This window comes from Salvelinus namaycush, chromosome 35 (genome assembly GCF_016432855.1).
Source record: "Salvelinus namaycush isolate Seneca chromosome 35, SaNama_1.0, whole genome shotgun sequence".
Classification (NCBI taxonomy): Eukaryota; Metazoa; Chordata; class Actinopteri; order Salmoniformes; family Salmonidae; genus Salvelinus; species Salvelinus namaycush.
Genome location: NC_052341.1, coordinates 19,583,268 through 19,609,326, shown reverse-complemented (window position 1 = coordinate 19,609,326; position 26,059 = coordinate 19,583,268). Strand labels below are relative to the sequence as shown.

General features: G+C 41.5%; 1 protein-coding gene across 1 annotated transcript in view; it reads right to left on the bottom strand.

Annotated features, from left to right (window-relative positions):
• Nucleotides 1-25,289, bottom strand: part of LOC120029529 (extracellular serine/threonine protein kinase FAM20C-like) — a 65,838-nt gene extending 40,549 nt beyond the window's left edge. The window contains exons 1-3 of the mRNA XM_038974791.1: nt 23,871-25,289; nt 23,320-23,498; nt 11,509-11,587 (exon numbers count right to left, since the gene is read on the bottom strand). Coding sequence (XP_038830719.1) covers nt 11,509-11,587; nt 23,320-23,498; nt 23,871-24,610 — 998 coding nt within the window. The 5' untranslated portion in view covers nt 24,611-25,289. The remainder of the gene's footprint in view (nt 1-11,508; nt 11,588-23,319; nt 23,499-23,870) is intronic.
• Nucleotides 25,290-26,059: the final 770 nt, after the last annotated feature.

Here is a 26,059-nt window from a genome sequence, read left to right as displayed (position 1 = left end):
TCTGAGACAACACAGAAATGGCAGGAGTGGAGTCACACGCGCACGTGGGGGCGCACACGCAAGGACAAACACACACAAAACCTTTGCTATGCAGATTCTGTACTAACCTGTCACCTGTCCTTTCCTAACCGCAAAAACAAAGTGTTATCAGTCCTTTAACAGTGGAAATTCTAACTGATAATAATAAACCTGCAGGGAGGTTTATAGCTTTATGGAGAAATGTTTCTAAGGCCTAAACACTGACAGCGTGGAAGCTGTGAGTAATGCATGGATGGCAGAGCTAGCTAGCTATCACTGAATGTAACACAGAATGCTTTTGTTTGCTCCCTAAACTAAAAATAAAGTGACAGTTAGGAACACAGCATGTCCAGAATCATCAAGGGTGTGGTGAGGAGACACACTGGGCCGAGAAGTGTTCATCTATAACGATGACACTCAGTGACGCCAGACAATGCTGAGCAGAAGAGAGAGGAGAGGACCAGAGGCACGGCATGGAGGACACGTCAAATGCTGTCTTATTGTAAACAAAACCAAAACAATCTAAGCTAAATAAATACGGCTAAAGAAAATCGAACAACGTTCAATAGCACTGTTGTTTGTCCAACACATCATGTAGCGATTAACCTAATCCACAAAGACAGTATTGTGCCTTTGTACAATAACCCATATTGACCGTTTGCATTGGCAAATAGGGCACTATACATTAGCTAGCCTATATACAGCATCACAGGGCCATAGACTGCTAGTCAGATCACCGTAGGTCTGAGAGTAGGAGGAGGTCGGTTTAAACACAGCCTCAGGGCTAAACACAATCACGTGTGGAGCATCCTCTGACTGTACAGGGAACCACATCAAATCAAGTACAATGTTATTTGTCACTTGCACCGAATACAACAGGTGTATCTTACCGTGAAATGCTTACTTACAAGCCCTTAACCAACAATGCAGTTCAAGAAATAGAGTTAAGAAAATATTTACTAAATAAACTACAATAAAAAATGTAATAAAAGTAACACAATAAAATAACAACAACGAGGCAATATACAGGGGGTACCGGTACCGAGTCACATTTGTGTCAATGTGTGTGTACTTGTGTGTTGGCGTAAAGGACATCGCGCTGCTTGCTTAGAGAGTATCACGCCAACTCAGGACCTCTGCCTTGCTAGGACACGTGACCACCCTCCTGAAGCGTCTTACCAGTCAGCGCCACTCGAAAAGCTAGCTATACACTGGTGCAAGTGGGGACACTTCAGGCTGAGGAGTAAGTTTCACACGTCTCCATGTGCTACATTTGCAAGCGTGTTATCCTTTCACAATGCCTCCCATTCATTAGACTTTCATAAACATATTATAATTACTTCAACACAACCCCTGCTGAACTCAATGCCCAGAGGACCCAATTATTACAACAGAGAAATTGTCAAAACATTAGGGGGTAATTTGCTAAATCAGTGTTGGGCTCAAAGTGCTGTTGTATCATGTGATCACACTGGGATCTTTACTAATGAATTATTCCCTCTCTGACTCACTTCATATCTGCTCCCATTAGGGACACTGGCAACTGGTACTAAGACACTGATCTAAGGTATGCTTCCTCCTAATGGTTAAATTATCGTAGGGTGAAGGTAAGCTGATCCTAGATCTGTGCTCAGGGCTTGGAAGAGTGTGACATTTTTGTTATTTTACCAGGCAGGTCAATTAAGAACACATGAATATTTACAATGACAGCCTGGGCTAGGCATCCCCATCTAACAATCACTGCCCTGTGTCATAAGATGACTTCAATCACCACAGCTTTAACCAGATGCTCTCATCTAGAAGTGAGTGCATACATTTTTGTACTGATCTCCCATGGGAATCAAACGCACAATCCTGGCATCGCAAGCGCTATGCTCTACCAACTGAGACACATGGGCTCAGATAACCTTACTCTAATCAGTATTTGTTCACCATAAAACAAAATCTGACCCTGAGCCTGTGGTTTAGAGGTTAAACATCTACTACAGTATCAACCGTTCCTGGCCTGAAACTGTGTCATTCTTGACATCATAATGTTTGAGTTCCCCTCATTTTAAATCTGTCTCATATTCATCTCCTCTCAACCAGTTGTCCTGAAGCCAGTCAAAGCCAAATCACAATCAGGATTGTAGGTGAAAATTCATGACTATGGGTGATTTTCCAGTATCTATACTGCTCTCCCAGAAGTAGTGAGGGTTAATTAATGTCTAAGCAGAATAAAGGTTGATCTCAGGGGAATGGACAGAGCTGGATCAACATAGAGTTAACCATTGGACATGTAAAAACAGAACGTAAGCAGAATCCATGAGAGTGTACAGACTGGGTCAACATGGAGTTAATCACTAGATATGTAAAAACAGAACGTAAGCAGAAAATGTGTACCTTAGTTAATTAATATAGGCACCAAAAGCCATGTATCTGTAATAAAAACATGTGTTTGTACTAATCAAGTATTATTAGAAAAGCACTTATATTAGGAATGTATATATGCAATAAATGTATTATTTTTTGTATTAATATTATGGCGCCGCCACCAATATAATCTAAACTGAGCAGATGTGGGCATTAACAAGCAAGAATTGAGATAGGAAGATAATGGTGGCGAGAGCCCAAGGGGTGTTAATCTTCTACATAGAGGGGAGTGACCATGTGTGATATGTGAAGGTGGAAACCTATAAAGCCTGAGGTCTGTAACAAGAAAATTCAGTTGTTCCATGGAATTGCTCGGCTTCTGTTACTTTTGTAATAAAGTCTATTTGAATTTACAAGTTCCAGTATCTGAGAAATATTTGATTCAATATTTCCACGACAGGATCAGAAGATATTGTTAATTACAGTTATATTGTATTAGGTAAAACACAGAGAATAGAGAGAAAGAAGGTGTGCGGGAGAGAGAGGGGGAGAGAGAAGAGAGAGAAGTGGGGTGTTATGTGATGAGAATGTGAAATATTGTTTATATTGTATTAGAGACTAAAAGAGAGGAGGATATGTGAGAATGTTTTAGTTTGAAATGTCTCTCTGAGGCTGACGAAACATAATGACAAGAGACAAGAGAAGAGAACAATTCCTATATTGTCTGACTGTTATGCTCGTTGTATTGTCATATGGCTGCATTGTTCTCTGAGAGAAGCCGAGTGGCCATCAAAGTGAATGAAAAACACTAATTCTGTTCAGACACGTCTTATTCAGTTCAGACATTTTCATCTCAATACAGTGCATTGCTTGGAGCGCTGATGCTATTTGATAAAACATTGTTTCACATCCTGTCCATTTTTAGGAAATGTTGAAATATTTAATGTGAGTTACAGGCCTACACAGACATAACTTCAGGGAGTCATTTATTTTGTGTTGTCAATATGTTGACCAAAACAGTGAAAAATATTGCACTGGCTCTACTCTCAAACTGTCCATCAATCACCTATACAGTCGTGGATTGCACAGGCAGCTGGTGGCCCCTTAATTGGGGAGGACGGGCACATAGTAATGTCTGTAATGGAGTTGCATCAACACATCAAACAGATGGTTTCCATGTGTTTGATACAATTCCATTAACTTCGTTCCGGTCTTTATTATGAACACTCCTCTCTTACCCAGCTCCTGTGGGTGATTGATACTATACAGACTATACAATTTGTCTCCATAGAAAACGACAGGGCATATTTGTTTGATTTGTGTGCACTGTATGACTCAGTGGCGGTGATTGACAAGCAATACAATTAACTGGGAATGCCGGAACAGAAGCCATCATTATATCAACACCCAACCCTGCCTCCCATTTGATCTCATCAGCTAACTAACGATGTCTGTGTACTCAGGGGCTAATTTGTCTGTATGTATGACGATCACGTCTCCTCCATTCACACAAACAGATGAGACGGAGAAACAGACTGGCTGTCAGAATAATGATCGTTACAGAGGCAGTGTTTACGCCCGACCTACCACTCTATACCCCCAAACAGCCTGGAATCAGGCTGGAATCATGGTGAAATGGAGGGTATCAGTTAGGATTCCAGGCTAACCAACAAAGCCAGTGAACTAGACTGTACCGTGGGTGTCTCTACCTCATTGTGCAACTAAATAGGATGGATAGATCATTTGTAACGCACCCAACATGACAAGGCCGATGTCAAGAGGTGAATCATCAGATTTATAGGTCAGCCACATTGTGACGCTTGAAGCCTGGGTTGGGCAATGCTGCAGGGAAGCTGACTGACTTGACTTATGCCCCAAATTGCCTACGGATTTGTGAACTCTTCACAAAACACAAGGCTTCAGGATGCAATAACCTTACAGTAAAGACACAGGATAGATATGTCAAACCATAATGGAAGTACATACAGTAACGTCTCTAAAAGCACACCTCTCCACAGCACAGAACATTGAGACCAGCATCAACAGCACCCCTATCGAGAGAGAGAGAGACAGAGAGAGAGAACTAAGCCATCACTTACAGAGAGATGAACCTGGAGAGTCGCCTAAGCAAGCTGGTCCTGGGGCTCTGTTCACAAACAGAGCCCCAGGACAGCAACACAATTAGACCCAACCAAATCATGAGAAAATAAAAAGCTAATTACTTGACACATTGGAAAGAATTAACAAAAAAACTGAGAATTTGGCTTATTTGGCCCTAAACAGAAAGTAGACCGTGGCAGAATACCTGACCGCTATGCCTGACCAAACTTAAGGAAAGCTTTGACTATACACATATTTCCCTCAGATTACACAGATACACAAAGAATTCGAAAACAAAGCCAATTTTGATAAACTCCCATATCTGTTGGGTGAAATACCACAGTGTGCCATCACAGCAGCGAGATGTGTGACCTGTTGCCACAAGAAAAGGGCAACCAGTGAAGAACAAACACCATTGTAAATACAAACCATATTTATGTTCATTTATTTTCCCTTTTGTACTTTAACTATTTGTGCATAATATGACATTTGTAATGTCTTTAGTCTTTTGGAACTTTTGTGAGTGTAATTTTTATTGTTTATTTCACTTTTGTTCATTATCTAGTTCACTTGCTTTGGCAATGTTAAAATATGTTTCCCATGCCAATAAAGTCCTTAAATTGGAGAGAGAGAGAGAGAGAGAGAGAGAGAGAGAGAGAGAGAGAGAGAGAGAGAGAGAGAGAGAGAGAGAGAGAGAGAGAGAGAGAGAGAGAGAGAGAGAGAGAGAGAGAGAGAGAGAGAGAGAGAGAGCAGTACAACAGCAAGCAGCTGACACTAATTGAGGAGTCCATCAACACAAACAACTCTGGCAAAATTGGAAAAAATGAAAAAAATCTAAACAACAGGAATTAGCGATACAAAATGGTGACATATGGACAACCCATTTTAAAACACTCTACAACACCGTTCAAATTGACACAAACGCAGAACAACGCCACATACATGAGTGGTTGAATGGATTGGAAAAAGCTATAAAGGACAATCAAAATCCACTGGACTCCCCAATTACTGACCAGGAGCTCTATAAGAAACTTCAGGCTCTCAAATGTAAAAAAACATGCGGACCTGATGGCATCCTAAATGAGATGCTCAAACTCACTAGTGCAAAATTTCAATTGGCTATATTAAAACTGTTTAATTTGATCCTGAGTGTAGGTTATTTCCCTGACATCTGGAATCAAGGACTCATAACCCCAATCTTTAAAAACGGAGACAAATTTGACCGTAACAATTACAGAGGCATTTGTGTGAACAGTAACCTGGGGAAGGTTTTCTGTAGTATTATAAATGTAAGAGTTCTAAACTTCCTTAATAAGCACAATGTCTTGAGTAAAAGCCAAATTGGATTCATACCAAAACATCGCACAACTGATCATATTTACACCCTACACACCCTGATAGATAAACATGTCCACCAAAATAATACCAAAATATACGCTTGCTTTATCGACTTCCAAAAAGCATTTGATTCTATTTGGCATACAGGACTGTTCTAAAAAGTTATTGAAAGTGGTGTAGGGGTAAAACATATGACATAATTAAATCAATGTATACTGGCAATACGTGCAGCATTAAAATTGCCAAAAAAAGAACAGAATTCTTTAACCAGGGGCGGGGCCTTCGTCAGGGTTGTAATCTGAGCCCTGCACTCTTCAATATTTACATCAACGAATTGGCCACTATTCTAGAAAAACCCTCAGCCCCTGGTGTTAGTCTCCACAATTCAGAGGTTAAATGCCTACTCTTCGCAGATGACCTATGCCTGCTGTCATCCACAGCACATGGCCTACAGCAGAGCCTGGACCTGCTAGAGCAGTACTGCCAGACCTGGGCCCTGGCAGTAAACCCCAAAAAGACTAAAATAATGATTTTCCAGAGAAGATCCAGATCTCAGGGAATTAGACCAAAGTTCTCAATTGGTACAAAATATATAGAGTACTGCACACACTACAATTACTTAGGTTTAAAAATAAGATCAACTGGACACCTTAATGAGGCAGTGAATGAACTGAGAGAGAAAGCACGCGGGGCATTCTACGCAATTAAAAAGCGAATTCAAATTGAAATACCTATTAAAATTTGGCTAAAACTAATTGAATATGTCATTGAACCAATTGCACTTTATGGCAGCGAGGTGTGGGGTCCACTTGCAAAACAAGATTTCATCAAATGGGACAAACACCCAATTGAAACCCTGCATGCAGAGTTCTGTAAGATTCTCCTACATGTCCAGACGAAAACTACAAACAATGCATGCAGGGCAGAATTAGGCAAATATCCACTAATAATAAAAACTCAAAAAAGAGCAATTAAGTTTCGGAAACATCTAAAATACAGTGACCCCCTCTCATATCACTACCAAGCCCTGCAATGCCAAGAGCTGAGCAAAGAAAAGAGTCCCCTCATCCAGCTGATCCTGGGGCTGAGTTCAAAAACCTGTTCTACTAACACACTGAAGCCTCAGGACCAGAACATCCAATCAATCAGGATAAACCAAATTACAACACAGTCAAAACAAAACTATATTGCTTATTGGGAAACACAAGCACAAACACAAAGCAAAATGCAGTGCTATCTGGCCCTAAATCGACAGTACACTGTGGCTAAATATTTGACCATGGTAACTGATCAAAACCTTAGAAAAACCTTGACAAAGTAGATGGGATCGATAAAGAGCAGCACTATTGGTTTTCTGCTCTGCACCTGCTCTGTACCATTCTATTCTTAAGCCGGTTTACTAGTAGAAGAAGCCCGATCTCTCGCATGATGCATTTTTGTTCAGAGGAGAAGCTGATGCCCTGTGAAGTCTTTGATGTTGCGGCTTTATCTCTTTGATGCACCATGTGGCAATGTGTGTGTGTGTGTTTGTGTGTGTTTAACTATTTAAATAATAGTAAACAAACAAAAATTGACCAACTGGGGACATTTTGTTAGTCCCTACGAGGTCAAATAATTTTTCTAGTGGGTTTAGGGTTTCAGGTTAGAATTAGTATTTGTGTTAGAATTAGGGTTAGTTTTAGGGTTAGGAGCTAGGGTTAGGTTTAGGGTTAGGGTTAAGTTTTTGGGTTAAGGTTAGGTTTTTGTGTTAAGGTTAGGTTTTTGGATTAAGGTTAGGGAAAATAGGAGTTTGAATGGGACTGAATTGTGTGTCCCCACAGGGTCAGTTATACAAGGAGTGAGAGGATATGATCACCAAGTGGATACTGCCAGAGATGAGTTGACAGCTGCAGACAACAAATAGATTTAAATCCCAAACGTAATTTCATTTCTGTAATTTAGTTTTTGTTTAAATTCAATATTAGTGCACCGCAGAGAGATAATCCGAATGGATTTGGATTGTATTTCAATATTTGTCGATATGAGAGAGAGAGAGAGAGAGAGAGGGAGAGAGAGAGAGAGAGAGAGAAAGACATGGGATCGATACAGAGCAGCACTATTGGATTTCTGCTCTGCACCTGCTCTGTACCTTTCTATTCTGACGCTGGTTTACTGGTAGAAGGAGCCCGATCTCTCCCATGATGCATTTGTGTTCAGAGGAGAAGCTGACGCCCTATGAAGTCTTTGATGTTGCACCTCTGTCTCTTTGATGCACCATGTGGCAACACGTCAACAGATTGAGGAGAGAAGTGTGAGTTGGTGGGGTGTTATGGAACGGTGTGTGCGTGTATGTCACTGTATGTCAGTGTGCGTGTATGTCAGTGTGTATGTGTGCGTGTATGTCAGTGTGTGTGTGTGTGTGGATGGGACCAGAAGTCCCCACAAGCATAGTAAACAAACAAAATTGGGGATAGTATGGAGGAGTGACAGGATATGTATGCCAATTCAGCTGGATGGACGGAGAATGGCGTCCAACTGTGGAGTCAAGACAGTTGGGATGTTTTGTTAAATGAAGTGTATCAAGACGGGGGAGTGAAGACAACCCTCATACTCCTCCTGCCCCTCCTTTCTCTAGATTAGAGGAACACCAAGGGGATACTACCGGAGATGAGTTGACAGCTGCAGACAACAAATAGATTTGTTTCTGTTTTAAGTTCAATATTAGTGTACCGCAGAGAGATAATCTGGATAGATTTGTATTGTATTTCAGTATTTGTTGGTATGCTCCTCCTCTGAGCCTCTTTGCGATGTTACTGCTGCGTACACATACACACATGCACGCACGCACGCACGCACGCACGCACGCACGCACGCACGCACGCACGCACGCACGCACGCACGCACGCACGCAGGCAGGCAGGCAGGCAGGCAGGCAGGCAGGCAGGCAGGCAGGCAGGCAGGCAGGCAGGCAGGCAGGCAGGCACGCACGCACGCACACACACACACACACACACACACACACACACACACACACAAAGTTATGTCAGGGTGATTTGAGGTGTGTCTAGCTTGACTTTATGTGAGTAGACTGAAGGAGTTAGTAATTATGACAGCCTCTGAATAGCTTCTCTCTGCCTCCGCCACCTGCTCCTCATCCTCCTCCTCCCTGAGATCATCCACAGGCTTAACCCAGCTCTCCACACTGACACTGAGGCCAAACACAACAGGAGGGTGACAATGATTAACCCTCAATTAAATTACAATTACGATAACAAAAGGAATTACATTTCAAACCCAGCTAGCTACAACAATCACAAAAGGGATTAGGACTAAAGGACCAAGTCTATCATGAGGAAGTATATTATCATCACAGTATGGCCAACCTGAATACAAATAAGGATCAATTAAATAATTATTGTTTTCATTTAACCTTTATTCATCTAGATCAGAGGTCTCCAACCTTTTCTATTTTTATTTAAAAACTTCTTCTGGCTGCAGGGGCAGTATTGAGTAGCTCTGATAAAAGGTGCCCATTTCAAACGGCCTCGTACTCAATTCTTGCTCGTACAATATGCATATTATTATTACTATTGGATAGAAAACACTCTCTAGTTTCTAAAACCGTTTGAATTATATCTGTGAGTAAAACAGAACTCATTTGGCACAAACTTCCTGACCAGGAAGTGGAAAGTCTGAAAACTATGCTCTCTTCTAGGTCCTGCCTATAAATGGGCATGATACGTATTAGTATACATGCACGTCATACACCTTCCCCTGGATGTCAAGAGGCGGTGAGAGAAGAAATGGGGTGTTTATCTTGGTCTGAAGTGGAATAACAGCTCTTGGAATGACGTGTCACCCATTTCCTGTTTTCAGGAAGGCGCGAGAAGGAGCCTGGATTTGCCTTCTGATAAGCTGCCGTTATGGACGACTAATATCTCCGGCTTTGATTTTATTTGATACATGTGACCATATCATCGTAAAGTATGTTTTTTCAATATAGTTTAATCAGATTATTGAAATTTTTTCGGGAGTTTTGCCGTGTTCCGTTCTCTTCCGTTTGTTGACATGGAGAGATTCGTGCCACTTGGCTAGTGTGCTTGCTAAATCGAGAGGGAAAGAGGACGTTCTAAATCCAAACAACGATTGTTCTTGACAAAGGACACCTTGTACAACATTCTGATGGAAGATCAGCAAAAGTAGGAAACATTTTATGATGCTATTTCATATATCTGTCGTACATGTGAACTAGTCGTCGGCGCCCAGCTTTTGGGTACTCTAGCTATACCGAAGCTGCATATCGTAATGAAGTTATTTTTAGAATTCTAACACGGCGATTTCATTAAGAACTAATGGAGCTATCATTTCCTATACAACATGTATTTTTTAGTTATGTTTATGAATAGCTATTTGGTCAGAATATGTGTGTCAGAAAAAGTGTCAGAAAAAAATGGTTTGGTTTGTTGGTTGGTCGTTCAGGGTGGGTGGGTGGTTGTTTGGTTTGTTGGTTGGTCGTTCAGGGTGGGTGGGTGGTTGGGTGGGTGGGTGGTTGTTTGGTTTGTTGGTTGGTCGTTCAGGGTGGGTGGGTGGTTGTTTGGTTTGTTGGTTGGTCGTTCAGGGTGGGTGGGTGGTTGTTTGGTTTGTTGGTTGGTCGTTCAGGGTGGGTGGGTGGTTGTTTGGTTTGTTGTTCAGGGTGGGTGGGTGGTTGTTTGGTTTGTTGGTTGGTCGTTCAGGGTGGGTGGGTGGTTGGGTGGGTGGGTGGTTGTTTGGTTTGTTGGTTGGTCGTTCAGGGTGGGTGGGTGGTTGTTTGGTTTGTTGGTTGGTCGTTCAGGGTGGGTGGGTGGTTGTTTGGTTTGTTGGTTGGTCGTTCATGGTGGGTGGGTGGACGTACAGTATAATGTGAATGTCTAGCAACAGATGGGTGGGCGTATACGCGAACGTCTAGCAACCCAAAGGTTGCGTGTTTGAATCTCATCACGGACAACTTCAGCAATTTAGCTATTTAGCAACTTTGCAACTACTTACTACTTTTTAGCTATATTGGAACTTCTTAGCATGTTATAACCTTAACCCTTTAAGCTAACCCTTCCCCTTTAACCTAACTCCTAACCCTACCATTAACCACTAACCCTAACCCCTAGCCTAGCTAACGTTAGCTAGTTAGCTAACATTAGCATTAGCCACCCCTTGCGAATGTTACCCAAAACAAATTGGAATTCGTAACATATCATACGTTTTGCAAATTCGTAACATATGGTACGTATTGCAAATTCGTAAAATACTGTACGAATTGCATTTCGTAACATATCATACGAATTGTAATTTATATCATATTATACGAAATGGATGATGGACATCCACTCATTAATACATACCATACGAAACGTAACATATGATACTAAATGGAGTGTCTTGGATTTACGAAATGCTCTGAGACCACGTTGAGATGATCCCCTTGCGGAACTGTACAAATAGCCTATTGAACCTATACAATACATCACCAATACATCACGCATTTCCAGTTGGCATATGCAGTCAAATCAAATCACATTGTATTGGTCACATACACGTGATTAGCAGATGTTATTGCGGCTGTAGCGAAATGCTTGTGCTTCTAGCTCCCACAGTGCAGTAATATTTAACAAGTAATATCTATCAAATTACACAACATATACACAATACACACAAATCTATGTAGGTTGACATAAGCAGTCTACTTACTTCATAGGTTTGAACAGAGCCTGTCCATAGTTCTGGAACGTCATGATTAGTTTCAGTTGGGTGCCTCCAGATTTCATGGCTGTTGGAAAAAATACAAACAACAAAAATAGTCATTGGTAGCAAATGTACAGTATGGCAGAATCATTTTCTCACCGAATGACATTATAGAGTATACCATCAAATATGATCTAGTCAATCATGTAATGATCCCCCCCCCCCCCCCCCCCCCCCCCAGAGGATGGTCAACCTCTCCCACTGATTCACTTCAGACTGTGTGTCTAACAGTTTCTCAAAACAACTGGGAATTCAGAACTCAGAGATCTCAGACTTTAGTGTGATCAAGACAACTGGAAACTCTGGAGAAGAAAAACGAGCTCAGAATGGGAAAAATCTTTTTGAACTGTCATCCAACTCAGAATTCCAAGTCGGAAACTCTGGCATCTATCTAGAGCTCCGACTTTCCGACCTGAAGATCACTGACGTCATGATTTGACCTCGTTTTTTTCAGAGTTCCCAGTTGTCTTGAAAGCACCAAGTGTACTTAGAGTGAGTGACAGATGATATCACAGTGTTTGTTTGATCAGGAAGGAGACTGGAAGGTGAAGGATAGAGAGTGCAATCACATTGCTCTCTGTTCTCTCTCTCTCTGTTCTCTCCTTTCTTCCCTCATTTTCTCTCTGTTCTTTCTTCCCTCAGTCTCTCTCTCTGTCTCTCTCAATTTCAATTCAATTCAATTTAAGGGCTTTATTGGCATGGGAAACACATGTTAACATTGCCTAAGCAAGTGAACTAGATAATAAACCAAAGTGAAATAAACAATAAAAATGAACAGTAAACATTACACTCACAAAAGTTCCAAAAGAATAAAGACATTTCAAATTATGTGCAAATAGTACAAAAGGAAAAATAAATAAACATAAATATGGGTTGTATTTACAATGGTGTTTGTTCTTCACTTGTTGCCCTTTCCTTGTGGCAACAGGTCACAAATCTTGCTGCTGTGATGGCACACTGTGGTATTTCACCCAACAGATATGGGTGAAATTGGCTTTGTTTTTGCATCTCTAATATGGTCATACATTTGGCAGGAGGTTAGGAAGTGCTGCTCAGTTTCCACCTCTCTCTCTGTCTCTCTCTCTGTCTCTCTCTGTCTCTCTCTGTCTCTCTCTCTGTCTCTGTCTCTCTCTCTGTCTCGCTCTCTGTCTCTCTCTCTGTCTCTCTCTCTGTCTCTCTCTCTGTCTCTCTCTCTGTCTCTCTCACTCCCGCTCTCTGTCTCAATTAAATTCAAAGGGGCTTTATTGACATGGGAAACATGTTTACATTGCCACAGCAAGTGAAATAAACAATCAACAAATATGACAACAAAAAACAACAAAAAACAATTATATGGAAATGAACAGTAAACATTGCACTCACAAAGGCTTCAAAAAGATAAAGGCATTTCAAATGTTATGTGACATTTTTTGAAGTACCAATGGTAGGTAGGGGAATATAAATAAACAGATAAATATAGATTGTATTTACAATGTTGTTTGTGTTCCACTGGTTACCCTTTTCTCATGGCAACGGGTCACAGATCTTGCTGCTGTGATTGCACACTGCGATAGTTCTCCTAACAAATATGGAAGTTTATCAATGTTTGATTTGCTTTCAAATTCTTTGTGGGTCTTTGTGATCTGTGGGAAATGTGAGTCTCTAATACGATCATACATTTGGCAGGAGGTCAGAAAGTGCAGCTCAGTTTCCACCTCATTTTGTGGACAGTGGGCATAGCCTATCTTCTCTTTGTGTTTATTTCTCACTCATTCGCTCTCTCCTCTCTCTCTCTCCTCTCTCTCTTCTCTCTCTCTCTCTCTCCGTGTTCTTTCTTCCGTCTGTTTGTCTGTCTTTGTCTGTCTCTCTGTCGGTCTCTCGGTCTGTGTCTGTCTCACGGTCTCTGTCTGTCTCTTTGTGTGTCTCTCGGTCTCTCGGTCTCTGTGTGTGTCTCTCAGTCACTCGGTCTCTGTGTGAGTCTCTCAATCTCTCACTCACTCACTCACACCTTCTCTCTCTCTCACACACACACACATAACAAGCCATCAAATAATTGACAAAATTCAACAAAGTCACTTTCTTGGTCAGTAAAACATATTGCCCCCAAAAGAGAGCCACTAAAGCTTAATAGATTGAACCGTGTGCTTTAGATTGAACTGTGTGCTTTAGTGAATGGTCACCAAGGTGAAGGTTTTCTCTTCAGTAAAACAGCTATGCTTTATTGACACGATCAGTCAAAGAAGCAGCACTGAAAATAATCACATTTATGGTCTTTCAAAAGAAGAAAATGCTGTTTCATGTTAAAGAGATGTTGACAAGTGCTGTACAAAGGAGAGTAGTCCTTTAGTCTCTAGACTGTTTGCATACTCACTTAGTAATCAGATGCCCTGACTTAGCCTCGTCGCATACCAGGCTTCCCTAAAACAGGAAGCCTGGGGAAGTTCCGTGGCAGAAATCAGATAAAGAGGGATCGTAACCAATTATGTATATAAACCCTGGATTGCTGATGCTATGTATTGGCCATTGAGACACTTTTGAAGCCACCGGTCGGTCATATTGTTACATCTGCTCCTGCCACGACCTCTACTGCTCATCCTGTGTCTCCTTGACCTGCCGCCACTCTCCCAGTACTCTCTCCCTCTCCCTCTCTCTGCGTGTGTGTGATTGTGTGGGCGGAGACAGGTGTGCTGGAGTCAGAGCAGATCCCCACCAGTTGCAACCTGTTCCATAATCAAGACCTCTACAAATACTCAGCCCTGCCACTTCCACGCTGCCAGATCGTAATCTCTGCTCAGTCAGTCTACGCTTCTAGCCATTTTTTCCGGTTAGATCCTGTTATCCTGTTGTGCCTGCTTTCCTTGCCTGCCGCTGTTTTCCTCTCCGCTACAGTTCCGCCCGCTCTGACTCTGGTCCCTGTCTCCAGTCCCACGTATCGTCATCCTGCTACTCTGTCCTGGATTCCCCACGCAACTACTCCCTTGGATTCCCCTCCGGACCTGCTTACCCTGTCCCAACCCCTGTCGCTCCAGCCTCAGCCTCCGCACCTGGTTTCCTGCAACCCATCCGAGCTTTCCCTGGCCTGCACTCCATCTTCCCCCTGTGTTTAAATAAATACCTTGGTTACTTCATCCCAGTCTCCTCGTCTGAGTCTGCTCTTGGGTTCCACTCCGCGTAACACATATTGGCACTCCCCAGTAGGAGCAATCATCCATAAGAATGAATGAAATGCTAAAGAATGACATGAATTGAGGTATATTTGATGTTGTTGTAGTGGGGACAGTAACATTACTAATCGAAAAAAAAAAGGATTTTTTTGATATACTGTATATACAGTTTTAACACACCTACTCATTCCAGGGTTTTTCTTTATTTTTTCAATTTTCTACATTGTAGAATAATAGTGAAGACATCAAAACAATGAAATAACACATGAAATCATGTAGTAACCAAAAAAGTGTTAAACAAATCAAAATATATTTTATATTTGAGATTCTTCAAAGTAGCCACCCTTTGCCTTGATGACAGCTTTGCAAACTCTTGGCATTCTCTCAACCAGCTTCATGAGGTAGTCACCTGGAATGCAGTTCAATTAACAGGTGTGCCTTCTTAAAAGTTCATTTTTGGAATTTCTTTCCTTCTTAATGGATTTGAGTTGTGTTGTGACACGGTAGGGGTGGTATACAGAAGATAGCCCTATTTGGTAAAAGACCAAGTCCATATTATGGCAAGAACAGCTCAAATAAGCAAAGAGAAACGACAGTCCATTATTATTTTAAGACATGAAGGTCGGTCAATATGGAAAATGTCAAGAACTTAGAAAGTTTCTTCAAGTGCAGTCGCAAAAACCATCAAGTGCTATGATGAATCTGGCTCTCATGAGGACCGCCAAAGGAAAGGAAGACCCAGAGTTACCTCTGCTGCAAAAGATGGCGCCGACAGAGATGGTCACCTCGCTTCAGGTCCATAGGAAACTATGCAGTTAATAGTTTTTTCATGTATTATTTCTTACATTGTTAGCCCAGAAAATCTCAAGTGTTATTACTTACAGCCGGGAAGACCATTGGATATAAATGCGATGTCAACTTACCAACATTACGACCAGGAATACGTATTTCCCGAAGAGGATCCTTTATTCGGACCTCCACCCTGGACATGTGATCTTATCCCAGAGGTCGACCCAAAACAAAGCGGTCGCCGCAGGAGAGGCAGACGGAGCGGCCTACTGGTCAGACTCAGAAGGCGAGCACACCATCCACGCTTCCGAGCATATTACTCGCCAATGTCCAATCTCTGGATAACAAGGTGGACGAAATTGGGGCACGAGTTTCCTTCCAGAGAGACATCAGAGATTGTAACATTCTCTGTGTTACGGAAACATGGCTCACTCGGAATATGTTGTCAGAGTCGGTACAGCCACCCGGTTTCTTCATGCATCGCGCCGACAGAAACAAACATCTCTCTGGTAAGAAGAAGGGCGGGGGTGTATACCTTATGATTAACGACTCATGGTGTAATCACAAAAACATACAGGAACTCAAGTCCTTTTGTTCACCTGACCTAGAATTCCTTGCAATCAAATGCCGACCGCATTATCTTCCAAGAGAATTCTCTTCGATTATAGTCACAGCCGTGTACATCCCCCCCAAGCAAATACCTCATCAGCCCTGAAAGAACTTCACTGGACTCTATGTAAACTGGAAATCATACATCCTGAGGCTGAATTTATTGTAGCTGGGGATTTTAACAAAGCTAACCTGAGAACAAGACTTACTAAATTCTATCAGCATATAAAATGCGCGACACGAGCTGGTAGCATTCTGTACCATTGCTACTCTAACTTCCGTGATGCATACAAAGCCCTCACCCACCCTGCCTTCGGCAAATCTGATCACGATTCCATTTTGTTGCTCCCAGCCTATAGACAGAAACTAAAACAGGAAACGCCCATGCTCAGGTCTATACAACGCTGGTCTGACCAATCGGATTCCACGCTTCAAGATTGCTTCGATCACGTGGACTGGGATATGTCCCAGATAGCCTCAGACAATAACATTGATGTATACGCTGACTCAGTGAGCGAGTTTATTAGCAAGTGCATCGGAGATGTTGTACCCACTGTGACTATTAAAACCTTTCCTAACCAGAAACCGTAGATTGATGGCAGCATTCACGCAAAACTGAAAGCGCGAACCACCGCTTTTAACTATGGCAAGGCGACTGGAAACATGACCGAATACAAACAGTGCAGCTATTCCCTCCGCAAGGCAATCAAACAAGCAAAGCGTCAGTAGAGAGACAAAGTAGAGTCGCAATTCAACGGCTCAAACACGAGACACATGTGTCAGGGTCTACAGTCAATCACGGATTACAAAAAGAAAACCAGCCCCCGCGACGGGCATCGATGTCTTGCTCGCAGACAAATTAAACAAATTAAAGCTTTGAGGACAATACAGTGCCACTGACACGGCCACTACCAAAGCCTGTGGGCTCTCCTTCTCCGTGGCCAACGTGAGTAAAACATTTAAACGTGTTAACCCTCGCAAGGCTGTCGGACCAGACCACATCCCTAGCCACGTCCTCAGAGCATGCGCAGACCAGCTGGCTGGTGTGTTTACGAACATATTCAATCAATCCCTATCCCAGTCTGTTGTCCCCACATGCTTCAAGATGGCCACTATTGTTCCAGTTCCCTAACTCTAATGAAGTTCATTAGAGTTAACAGTCTCAGATATTGCAGCCCAAATAAATGCTTCACTGAGTTCAAGTAACAGACACATCTCAACATCAACAGTTCAGAGGAGACTGTGTGAATCAGGCCTTCACGGTTGAATTGCTGCAAAGAAACCACTACTAAAGGACACCAATAAGAAGACGAGACTTGCTTGGGCCAAGAAACACGAGCAATGGACATCAGACCAGTGGAAATTTGTCCTTTGGTCTGATGAGTCCAAATGTGAGATTTTTGGTTCCAACCGCTGTGTCTTTGTGAGACGCAGAGTAGGTGAACAGATTCAAGGCACACTTAACAAGCATGGCTACCACAGCATTCTGCAGCGATACGCCATCCCATTAGGTTTTGGCTTAGTGGGACTATCATTTGTTTTTCAACAGGACAATGACCCAACACACCTCCAGACTGTGTAAGGGCTATTTTACCAAGAAGGAGAGTGATTGAGTGCTGCATCAGATGACCTGGCCTCCACAATCCCCCGACCTCAACCAAATTGAGATGGTTTGGGATAAGTCAAACCGCAGAGTTAAGGAAAAGTAGCTAACAAGTGCTCAGCATATGTGGGAACTCCTTCAAGAATGTTGGAAAAGCATTCCAGGTGAAGCTGGTTGAGAGAATGCCAAGAGTGTGCAAAGCTGTCATCAAGGCAAAGGATGGCTATTTGAAGAATCTCAAATACAAAAATCTAGATTTTGATTTGTTTAACACTTTTTTGGTTACTACATGATTCCATATGTGATATTTCATAGTTTGATGTCTTCACTATTATTCTACAATGTAGAAAATAGTAAAAATGAAGAAAACCCCTTGAATGAGTAGGTGTTCTAAAACTTTTGACCGGTAGTGTATATACGACCTCTCTCTCAGAAAAAGAATTAGTACTGCTAGGATTTACACAGTCAAATGTAACAAATAATTACATTTTTTTATAAAGAACTGTACAAATGATACATTTCTGACATCAATATATATCAATACAGTAATATGAGATCTGTATGTAAAATACTTTGAACATTTTTGTCATTTAACATATGCTCTTAGTTAGTACATTCATCTTAAGATAGCTAGGTGAGACAACCAAATATCACACTCAAATATACAGAATAGACACACTCCATTCCAGCTAAACAATGCAGGAAAAAAATCATTTTAGCTTCTACTTGGTCACAATCCCGGATCCGGGAGCACCCTCATCAGTAAAAAAGCTGACTAGCATAGCCTAGCATAGCGCCACAAGTAAATACTAGCATCTAAATATCATTAAATCACAAGTCCAAGACACCAGATGAAAGATACACATCTTGTGAATCCAGCCATCATTTCTGATTTTTAAAATGTTTTACAGGGAAGACACAATATGTATTTCTATTAGCTAACCACGATAGCAAAAGACACAACTTTTTTTTCCCACCATTTTTTTCCTGCATAGGTAGCTATCACAATTTCGACCAAATAAAGGTATAAATAGTCACTAACCAAGAAACAACTTCATCAGATGACAGTCTGATAACATATTTATTGTATAGCATATGTTTTGTTAGAAAAATTTGCATATTTCAGGTATAAATCATAGTTTTACATTGCAGCCACCATCACAACTCTCACCAAAGCAAGTAGAATAACTACAGAGACCAACGTGAATTACCTAAATACTCATCATAAAACATTTATGAAAAATACACAGCGTACAGCAAATGAAAGACAAAGATCTTGTGAATCCAGCCAATATTTCAGATTTTTTAAGTGTTTTACAGCGAAAACACAATATAGCATTATATTAGCTTACTACAATAGCCAACCACACAACAGCATTGATTCAAGCCAACAATAGCGATAACGAATAAACCAGCAAAAGATATTAATTTTTTCACTAACCTTCTCAAACTTCTTCAGATGACAGTCCTATAACATCATATTACACAATACATATAGAGTTTGTTCGAAAATGTGCATATTTAGCGGCACAAATCGTGGTTATACAATGAGAATAGTAGCCAAGCTGCCAACAAAATGTCGGGAGAAATCTTGGGAGAGGCACCTAATCTAATCAGTAACTAATCATAAACTTGACTAAAAAATACAGGTTGGACAGCAAATGAAAGTTACATTAGTTCTTAATGCAACCGCTGTGTTAGATTTTTAAAATTAACGTTACTACGACATACAGCGTGCGTTAAAGCGAGACCGCACCGAAATGAATGGCGGAATAGTAGTTATAGTACAGAACAACGAATTAACATCATAAATACTTCTTACTTTTTGATGAGCTTCCATCAGAATCTTGGGCAAGTTGTCCTTTGTCCAGAAGAATCGTTGCTCGGTTGTAGATTGTCGCCTTCAACTTTGGAATTAGCAGTAAACATTAGCCATGTGGCGAAGACGTGCCCAACTCACTATAACGCAGCACAAAGAAATATCCGAAAATCGCAATATACTGATATAAACTGATATAACTCGGTTTAAAATAACTACATTATGATGTCTTTAACACCTATATCGAATAAAATCAGAGCCGGATATATCTAAGGCCTATAACGAGAGCTTTCCAGAACGCCATCCTGAGGTCTGTCTTGCGTCATGGCGAATGTTGAAAAGAGTGTACCCCACGTACCCAGACCCTTTATATGGCCTCAGATCTGCCTAGCAACTCCATTCCAATTCTCACTACTTGCTGACATCTAGGGGAAGGCCTATGCAGTGCATGTCGACCAATAGAAGACATGCAAATTAATAAACTGACCCTAGAACAGACTGCCTGATTTCAGATTTCTCACTTCCTGACAGGAAGTTTGCTCCAACTTGAGTTCTGTTTTACTCACAGATATAATTCAAACGGTTTTAGAAACTAGAGAGTGTTTTCTATCCAATAGTAATAATAATATGCATATTGTACGAGCAAGAATTGAGTACGAGGCAGTTTAATTTGGGAACGAAATTTTTACAAAGTGAAAACAGCACCCCCTATTGAGAAAAGACCATAGACCCCTAGAATCTATGAATTAAAAATCTGACAACAGTAATATTTGACACACACATGAAGGTACTTATAAGCAATAATTCCTGGTGAAAAAACACAAATGTCAAATATTGCGTTTTTGGAAATAAACTCATCAAATTCACATGACCAAATATATCACCTATTATCTACAAAATTGAATTTTTCATACACTATCAATATACAATATCTAATATTTGTTTATCATTTGTATTGTATTCCTTCTGTAAATGAGTGAAGTAGGTCTGACTGTAGCTAGGCCTGCTATACAAAGCAAAACCCATACTACCAACTGCTGGCTTTTGTAGTCTCAATTGACATTCACATCCTAGCCCCTCAGTCATATAGCTGTGTAATTACATGGGCTGGAGGGAGCAGCATGTAGCTGACCATACTGCCAGACCAAGCTGCATCCACCCTGCATTCTCTGGTTTCACTGTGTGTGGATCTGGAGAGAGAACATAGCCTGGTTCCAGATCTGTTTATGGGTCTTTCTATGAATAAAATAATGGAGCCAAAGTGTGACATTGGGATCAACATTTCAAAATGGTTTGAAACAAAAATAAAAAAGATTTTTATGCAGTTCTACCTGTGTACTTAGAGGAATAAAAGTGAATATATGCTAATTGACCCATAACTCCACCAACACCCCAACATAGGACTAATACTATACATCCTTTAAGCAGCGATCATACAGACATTGGCAAATCAAATTCAAGGACTTTCAGGGACTTTTTCAAGCACTTAACTGTAATTTTCAAGGACCTCAATGTAACACAGTTGTATAATTTATATCATTGTACATTTAGGGCCCACTTCCCCCAAAATGCATGCAAAAAGTGTCCCAAAAAAGTAGGCCCTTACCACTTTAAAAAAAAAAAAATGTAGGCCTTGCCAATGCATTAACATTCCAATTATTATTTCATTCTAAAATATGTGAGAATAATGTGGACATCGCCTGACTAAATAGATTGGATGCATGCCTATTTTTCTGTAGCCTATGTGGCAGACGCAAGGACACATAATAAAGCCATGAATAGCAGTATCATTCATCTCACCATTTGAATTACACCATCGCTGTTTTTATAATGAGAAAGTGAGCAACAACCAGGTTCCTTTTGAAATGGAAGGATTTGTATGGAAAGACAAGTTGAAGCCAACATTAGATGTTGTCATCCTAATAATAACCACACGTGGTTTTACCGCAGCAGAAATTCAAACAAAAACGGAGCAATAACGTAATCACAGATAATTATAAGGGAGCTGGAGAACTTTTAAATTGACTACAATAATTACAATTGAGGAAATTGTATTGTTTAAAATTGCAGGTGTAACATGGAAACCGAAATGTATTTGTCATGTTATTTCATTACCAGATCATGTTGTGAATAGGCCCACTAGGTATGCCATTTGTTGTCACTATAGCCAGAATAATTCATCAGAATAGTGTTGGGTGTTGCGCAATAGTATATCCTACACAATTGCGCAAAGTAGACCGTGTCCAATCTGAGGCACAAAAACATATGAAAACATGAACTCATTACCTTGATGCTTTCTCTGTTAAATCTAACGACACCCTGCTGTACATCAAGCAGACAACAACAGATGATCAACATCAATTCGCTAGGGATATTAGACCCAACGTGGATCCAGGCACAACGTTCTTCACCGACGTAACGAATGAGACACCAAATTATTCTGGACATTCCTCAAAACCACTTTTTTTCCAGCACTTGGGCTGTTGTTGCATCGCATGTGCTATCAGAACAGCTGCTTGTCACTTGACTGTCATTCGGAAAATTCCTTTCTAGATCAGATGATGTGTGAAAATATCACGCCGTAACTAATCAGCTGGACACCAAATGCCCATCCAACAAGTATTAGGCATAATTATTGAAAAAACACGTTAATGACAGTATCAATTTAGGTTTTAAGTATCAAGTTAAGGTTACTCTTTCGGTTAGGGGCTTTCGATTTTGCAATTGAATTCATTATTTTGGATCTGTGTGCCCATGAAAGCTGTTTTCACCCCGTAACATAAGAAGACACAAAATGTTATGTAGTCACACTGCATTTCTGACATCTCTATACAACAAACTGTCCGACAGCTAGATCCAGGATTCTTACAGGGTTCACATTCATTGTCAAATTTAACTGATTAATGCTTAATATATGAAGTAATGTCAACTTACACTGCCATAAATGCAAGGCCAGAAAAGTACTGTTTTATGTCACAGGTTCTTACAAAAATCCATCATGACACCAACCATGACAAAGAACTAAACATCAACTTATGAATTGTATTAAATATAGCTATGATCCTCCCTTATATCTTAATGTAATGACATGAAACAAATTAGCAGATTATTATCAATGACTTATCAACAGCTGTAACAAGTTGTCCAGTGTGGGAAATCCTCACTGGTACCCTAGTTTATTGAAAGACCCTTATGTGCTTAGTTTAGCTAACTACTCTGACTAGTGTTGTGCCATACAGAGGAGAAACTAGCCCGTCCCAAATCTGTATGTGCCTTTGCCAAGTCCTCTGTAACAATGATAGTCAGAGGATTTGGCTACACAATCCACATACAGATCTGGAACCAGGCTAGTTTCTCAACCTCAATGACAGGGGTAGGCAACCCTGTTCCTGGAGTACCGCAGGTACTACAGAATTGTGTTCCAACTACACTGTAGGCACCACACCTGACCAACTGAGAAAATGTATCAGTTCACTGATTGCCTAAATTCATAGTCAAAAATAAATTCATAGCTGTTTGTGGGTGGGGGTGCGGCATTTTTTTATATATATATATACTTTTTTAAATTCTGATTTTGCAGGGGGTTTCGGCAGCACCCCCATTTCCCACGGCTAAGTCTAAATTCAACACACCTGGACTTCCATGTTGGTTCAACTCAAACAATGAAGTGCATGCGGCTCTCCAGAACCAGGGTTGCCCAACCCTGCTATATCACATAAGGTTTGGCTTAAAGTACAAACAGACCTGAGACAAGGCTTTAGAGAAGCTGCCTTCTCTCCTCTCCTCTCACTTACCGACGCTGGTGATTCTCTGTGAGACCAGGTCCCTGAGCAGAGCATCGATGACTAGGTTATGTCTGGAGTAGAGCTCATATCGATTAATCCCTATGTGGAAGCGGAGCCAGTTGGGGTAGGAGTCAGCCGTCAGCTCTCCTCCTGTTGGAGTGTACTCCTCCATGTTCCCTTCAGCGTGCCTGGGGGGAAGAGGGGAGGGAGGAGAAAGGAGAGGTGATCCGTGTTATTACAATGGGGAGTATGACATGAGTATGCTTTTCTGTAGCCCTGGACCACCCTCCTTTTTAGTGTTTCATATGTTAAGAGGTGACATGTTTTGACATGACATGACTTGCATTTGCAAGAGGGACATTTGCTAATATGGTTAGGTAGCCTATAACCATTTGTGTAAAAACACCTTTATTAATGTGAAATAACAAGCCGAAATTTGTAATTTACACATAATATCCTAGGTGTATTGTTTGTTTTATTGTCTTGAGTTGAATTTAAAGAGGCTAATAATCACTTTTCGATTGTGGTGATGGTCTATAAATTATAAAAATATATGTTACCATTCCTGATTCTCTGTGGCGGCGTTGGGGTCAAATCTGATGTCTGTGTTGACGTTGAACAATGTGTCTTCGTCGGTCAGAGACGGTACGGCTCTCTTGAATAACGGGTGGTCAAACAGAGCCAGCAACCTTGAACTCTTGACAGGTATGTTTTTGGTGACCACAGTGTCCTGTATGAACCGTCTCTTTTTGTCACCATTTTGTGCATAATGTTCAAGCCGTTTAAAAACTTCCGTTTTGTTTCCCGCTTTGGGGTTCTTCTCCAGAGAATGGGAAGAGATGTTAGAGTTTGGTTCATTGCTGAAGTCCTGAAGGATTCTCAGTGTGTGTTTGTTAGGCCAGCCTGACTCCACTCCCGACCTGGCTCGGTGTTTAGCCCAGTTCTGAGGGTCCTCGCTCGGCTTGTGCGAGCAGGAGCAGCCGCTGTTGCTGCGCCTTTCCAGCTTTGGTAACAAGTCTATCATGATGTGCATCGAGCAGGCGATTAGAAACACCATGAGAATCAAAACTCGGAATTTACGGAAGAGTATCATCTTCATAGTCCCCTGTTTGAGCAGTTGCGAGTATTTACTGCAAATGATGAGCACGCATATGAACAGACTCACTACATCACTGATTATGTTTATCACGCTGGATGCCACTTTAATGAAATACACGTTGAACACGTAACCATCTTCACTTCTTGCCGTCTTGAGTAGACTAAATGTTTCAGTGTTCAACTTGTGTATTCCCAACCACATAGAAATCCAGACGGCAGGCTTCTTTTGTGATTCAGAACGAGAGGATTCTCCGCATGCGCCCAGGTAAAACAGGTCGACTCGGTTCAGACCAACGGTCGAGTTGGGAAAGCGGCATTATCTCAATTGCTTTCGCTCTACAGCTCCGACCCCAAGGCTTTACGCACAATATAAGGTATAAAGGAAGTGCAAGGGTCCCGAAAGAAGCTCGAAAACGGTAGATAAATGATCCATCAGAGGTGTATGTTGGCAGGGTCTGCTGGCGCACATCGGTCCGGCCATTGAGCGTGAACTCTGCTGTGTGAGAAACGGAGCTGTCGTGGATCCGCTGGGCACGGGCTACGCATTGGTCCAGTCCGGGATAGGAAAAGCGCAGAGAGCGCTTATATGTCAAAATATAATTTTAAAAGAAGACTATTCGAAAGACTCCTCCTTTGCCACTAGAAACGATAAAACAACGTGTAAAGGCGCAGCAGGCAAAGTACAGTAAGCGACCCAGGATGAGAATAAATGGCAATGTTCACAGCAAATCCCGAATAAAGACAGCCAATACAAAACAACCAAAGCGAGACGAATCAAACAAATAATTCGGATAGGTGCCGATTGGGTTTCTCTCGCGGAGATAGACTACAGTGTGCCGTGTGAGCAAGGAAAAAGACAATCACTGTCCTTCGCATGTGAGATTGAGGTTGGGTGTGTTAAATATTATGATGAAGCGCGTCTAGATCCAGCCTTGTGCAGCGTCACCGTGCACAGATTGGCTGAGTCTCTCCCACAGTCGGAGAGAGAGGGGGACAGCAACCATCTGAGGCTCAAGAGCCTGCCTGCCTGTTTCTGTAGCCTGTGTTCTTCCTAAAAACATTCCCCCCTGCAAATCCAGGCTGTGCAAGAAGAGGGCGTCTCATCCCAGTGGTGAAAATCCACTGTGGCACAATATTGTATGTAGCTACGTTAGATGATGTATGTCTATTGATTAGTGAAATGCATCTGATGGAATCAAGGAGGCATCCTCATGGAGACATGTCAGTGTCAGTCCAGGGCCTTCATTCAATCAAATCAGCAGTATCTGTACAGCAGCATTATCAACATACAGTATATACAAAATCAACCACAGCAATACCAGACAGTATGGATATGTATAGAAACAACAGTGGCTGCTGCAATATTCACATCTCCTGCCTCTCCACTTGCCAATCAACACACCAATGTCTTGGCTAAAAGGCTTAGCACTAAAGCTACTGAAGGGATGGTTATGGTTAGGATGGTTGGATGATAACTGCAGGGAAGATAATGGGAGATGGGTTAACGAACAGTCGGTAGGTTATTATCCATGTGTGACCGACTGATCATGCCCAACATGATTACCTTTTGTTATGACATTTTGTATTACAGTAAAAGCAGCATGGCTTTGGCTGCACCATTCTACAGCGGTATAGGAATGGCTTTGGCTGC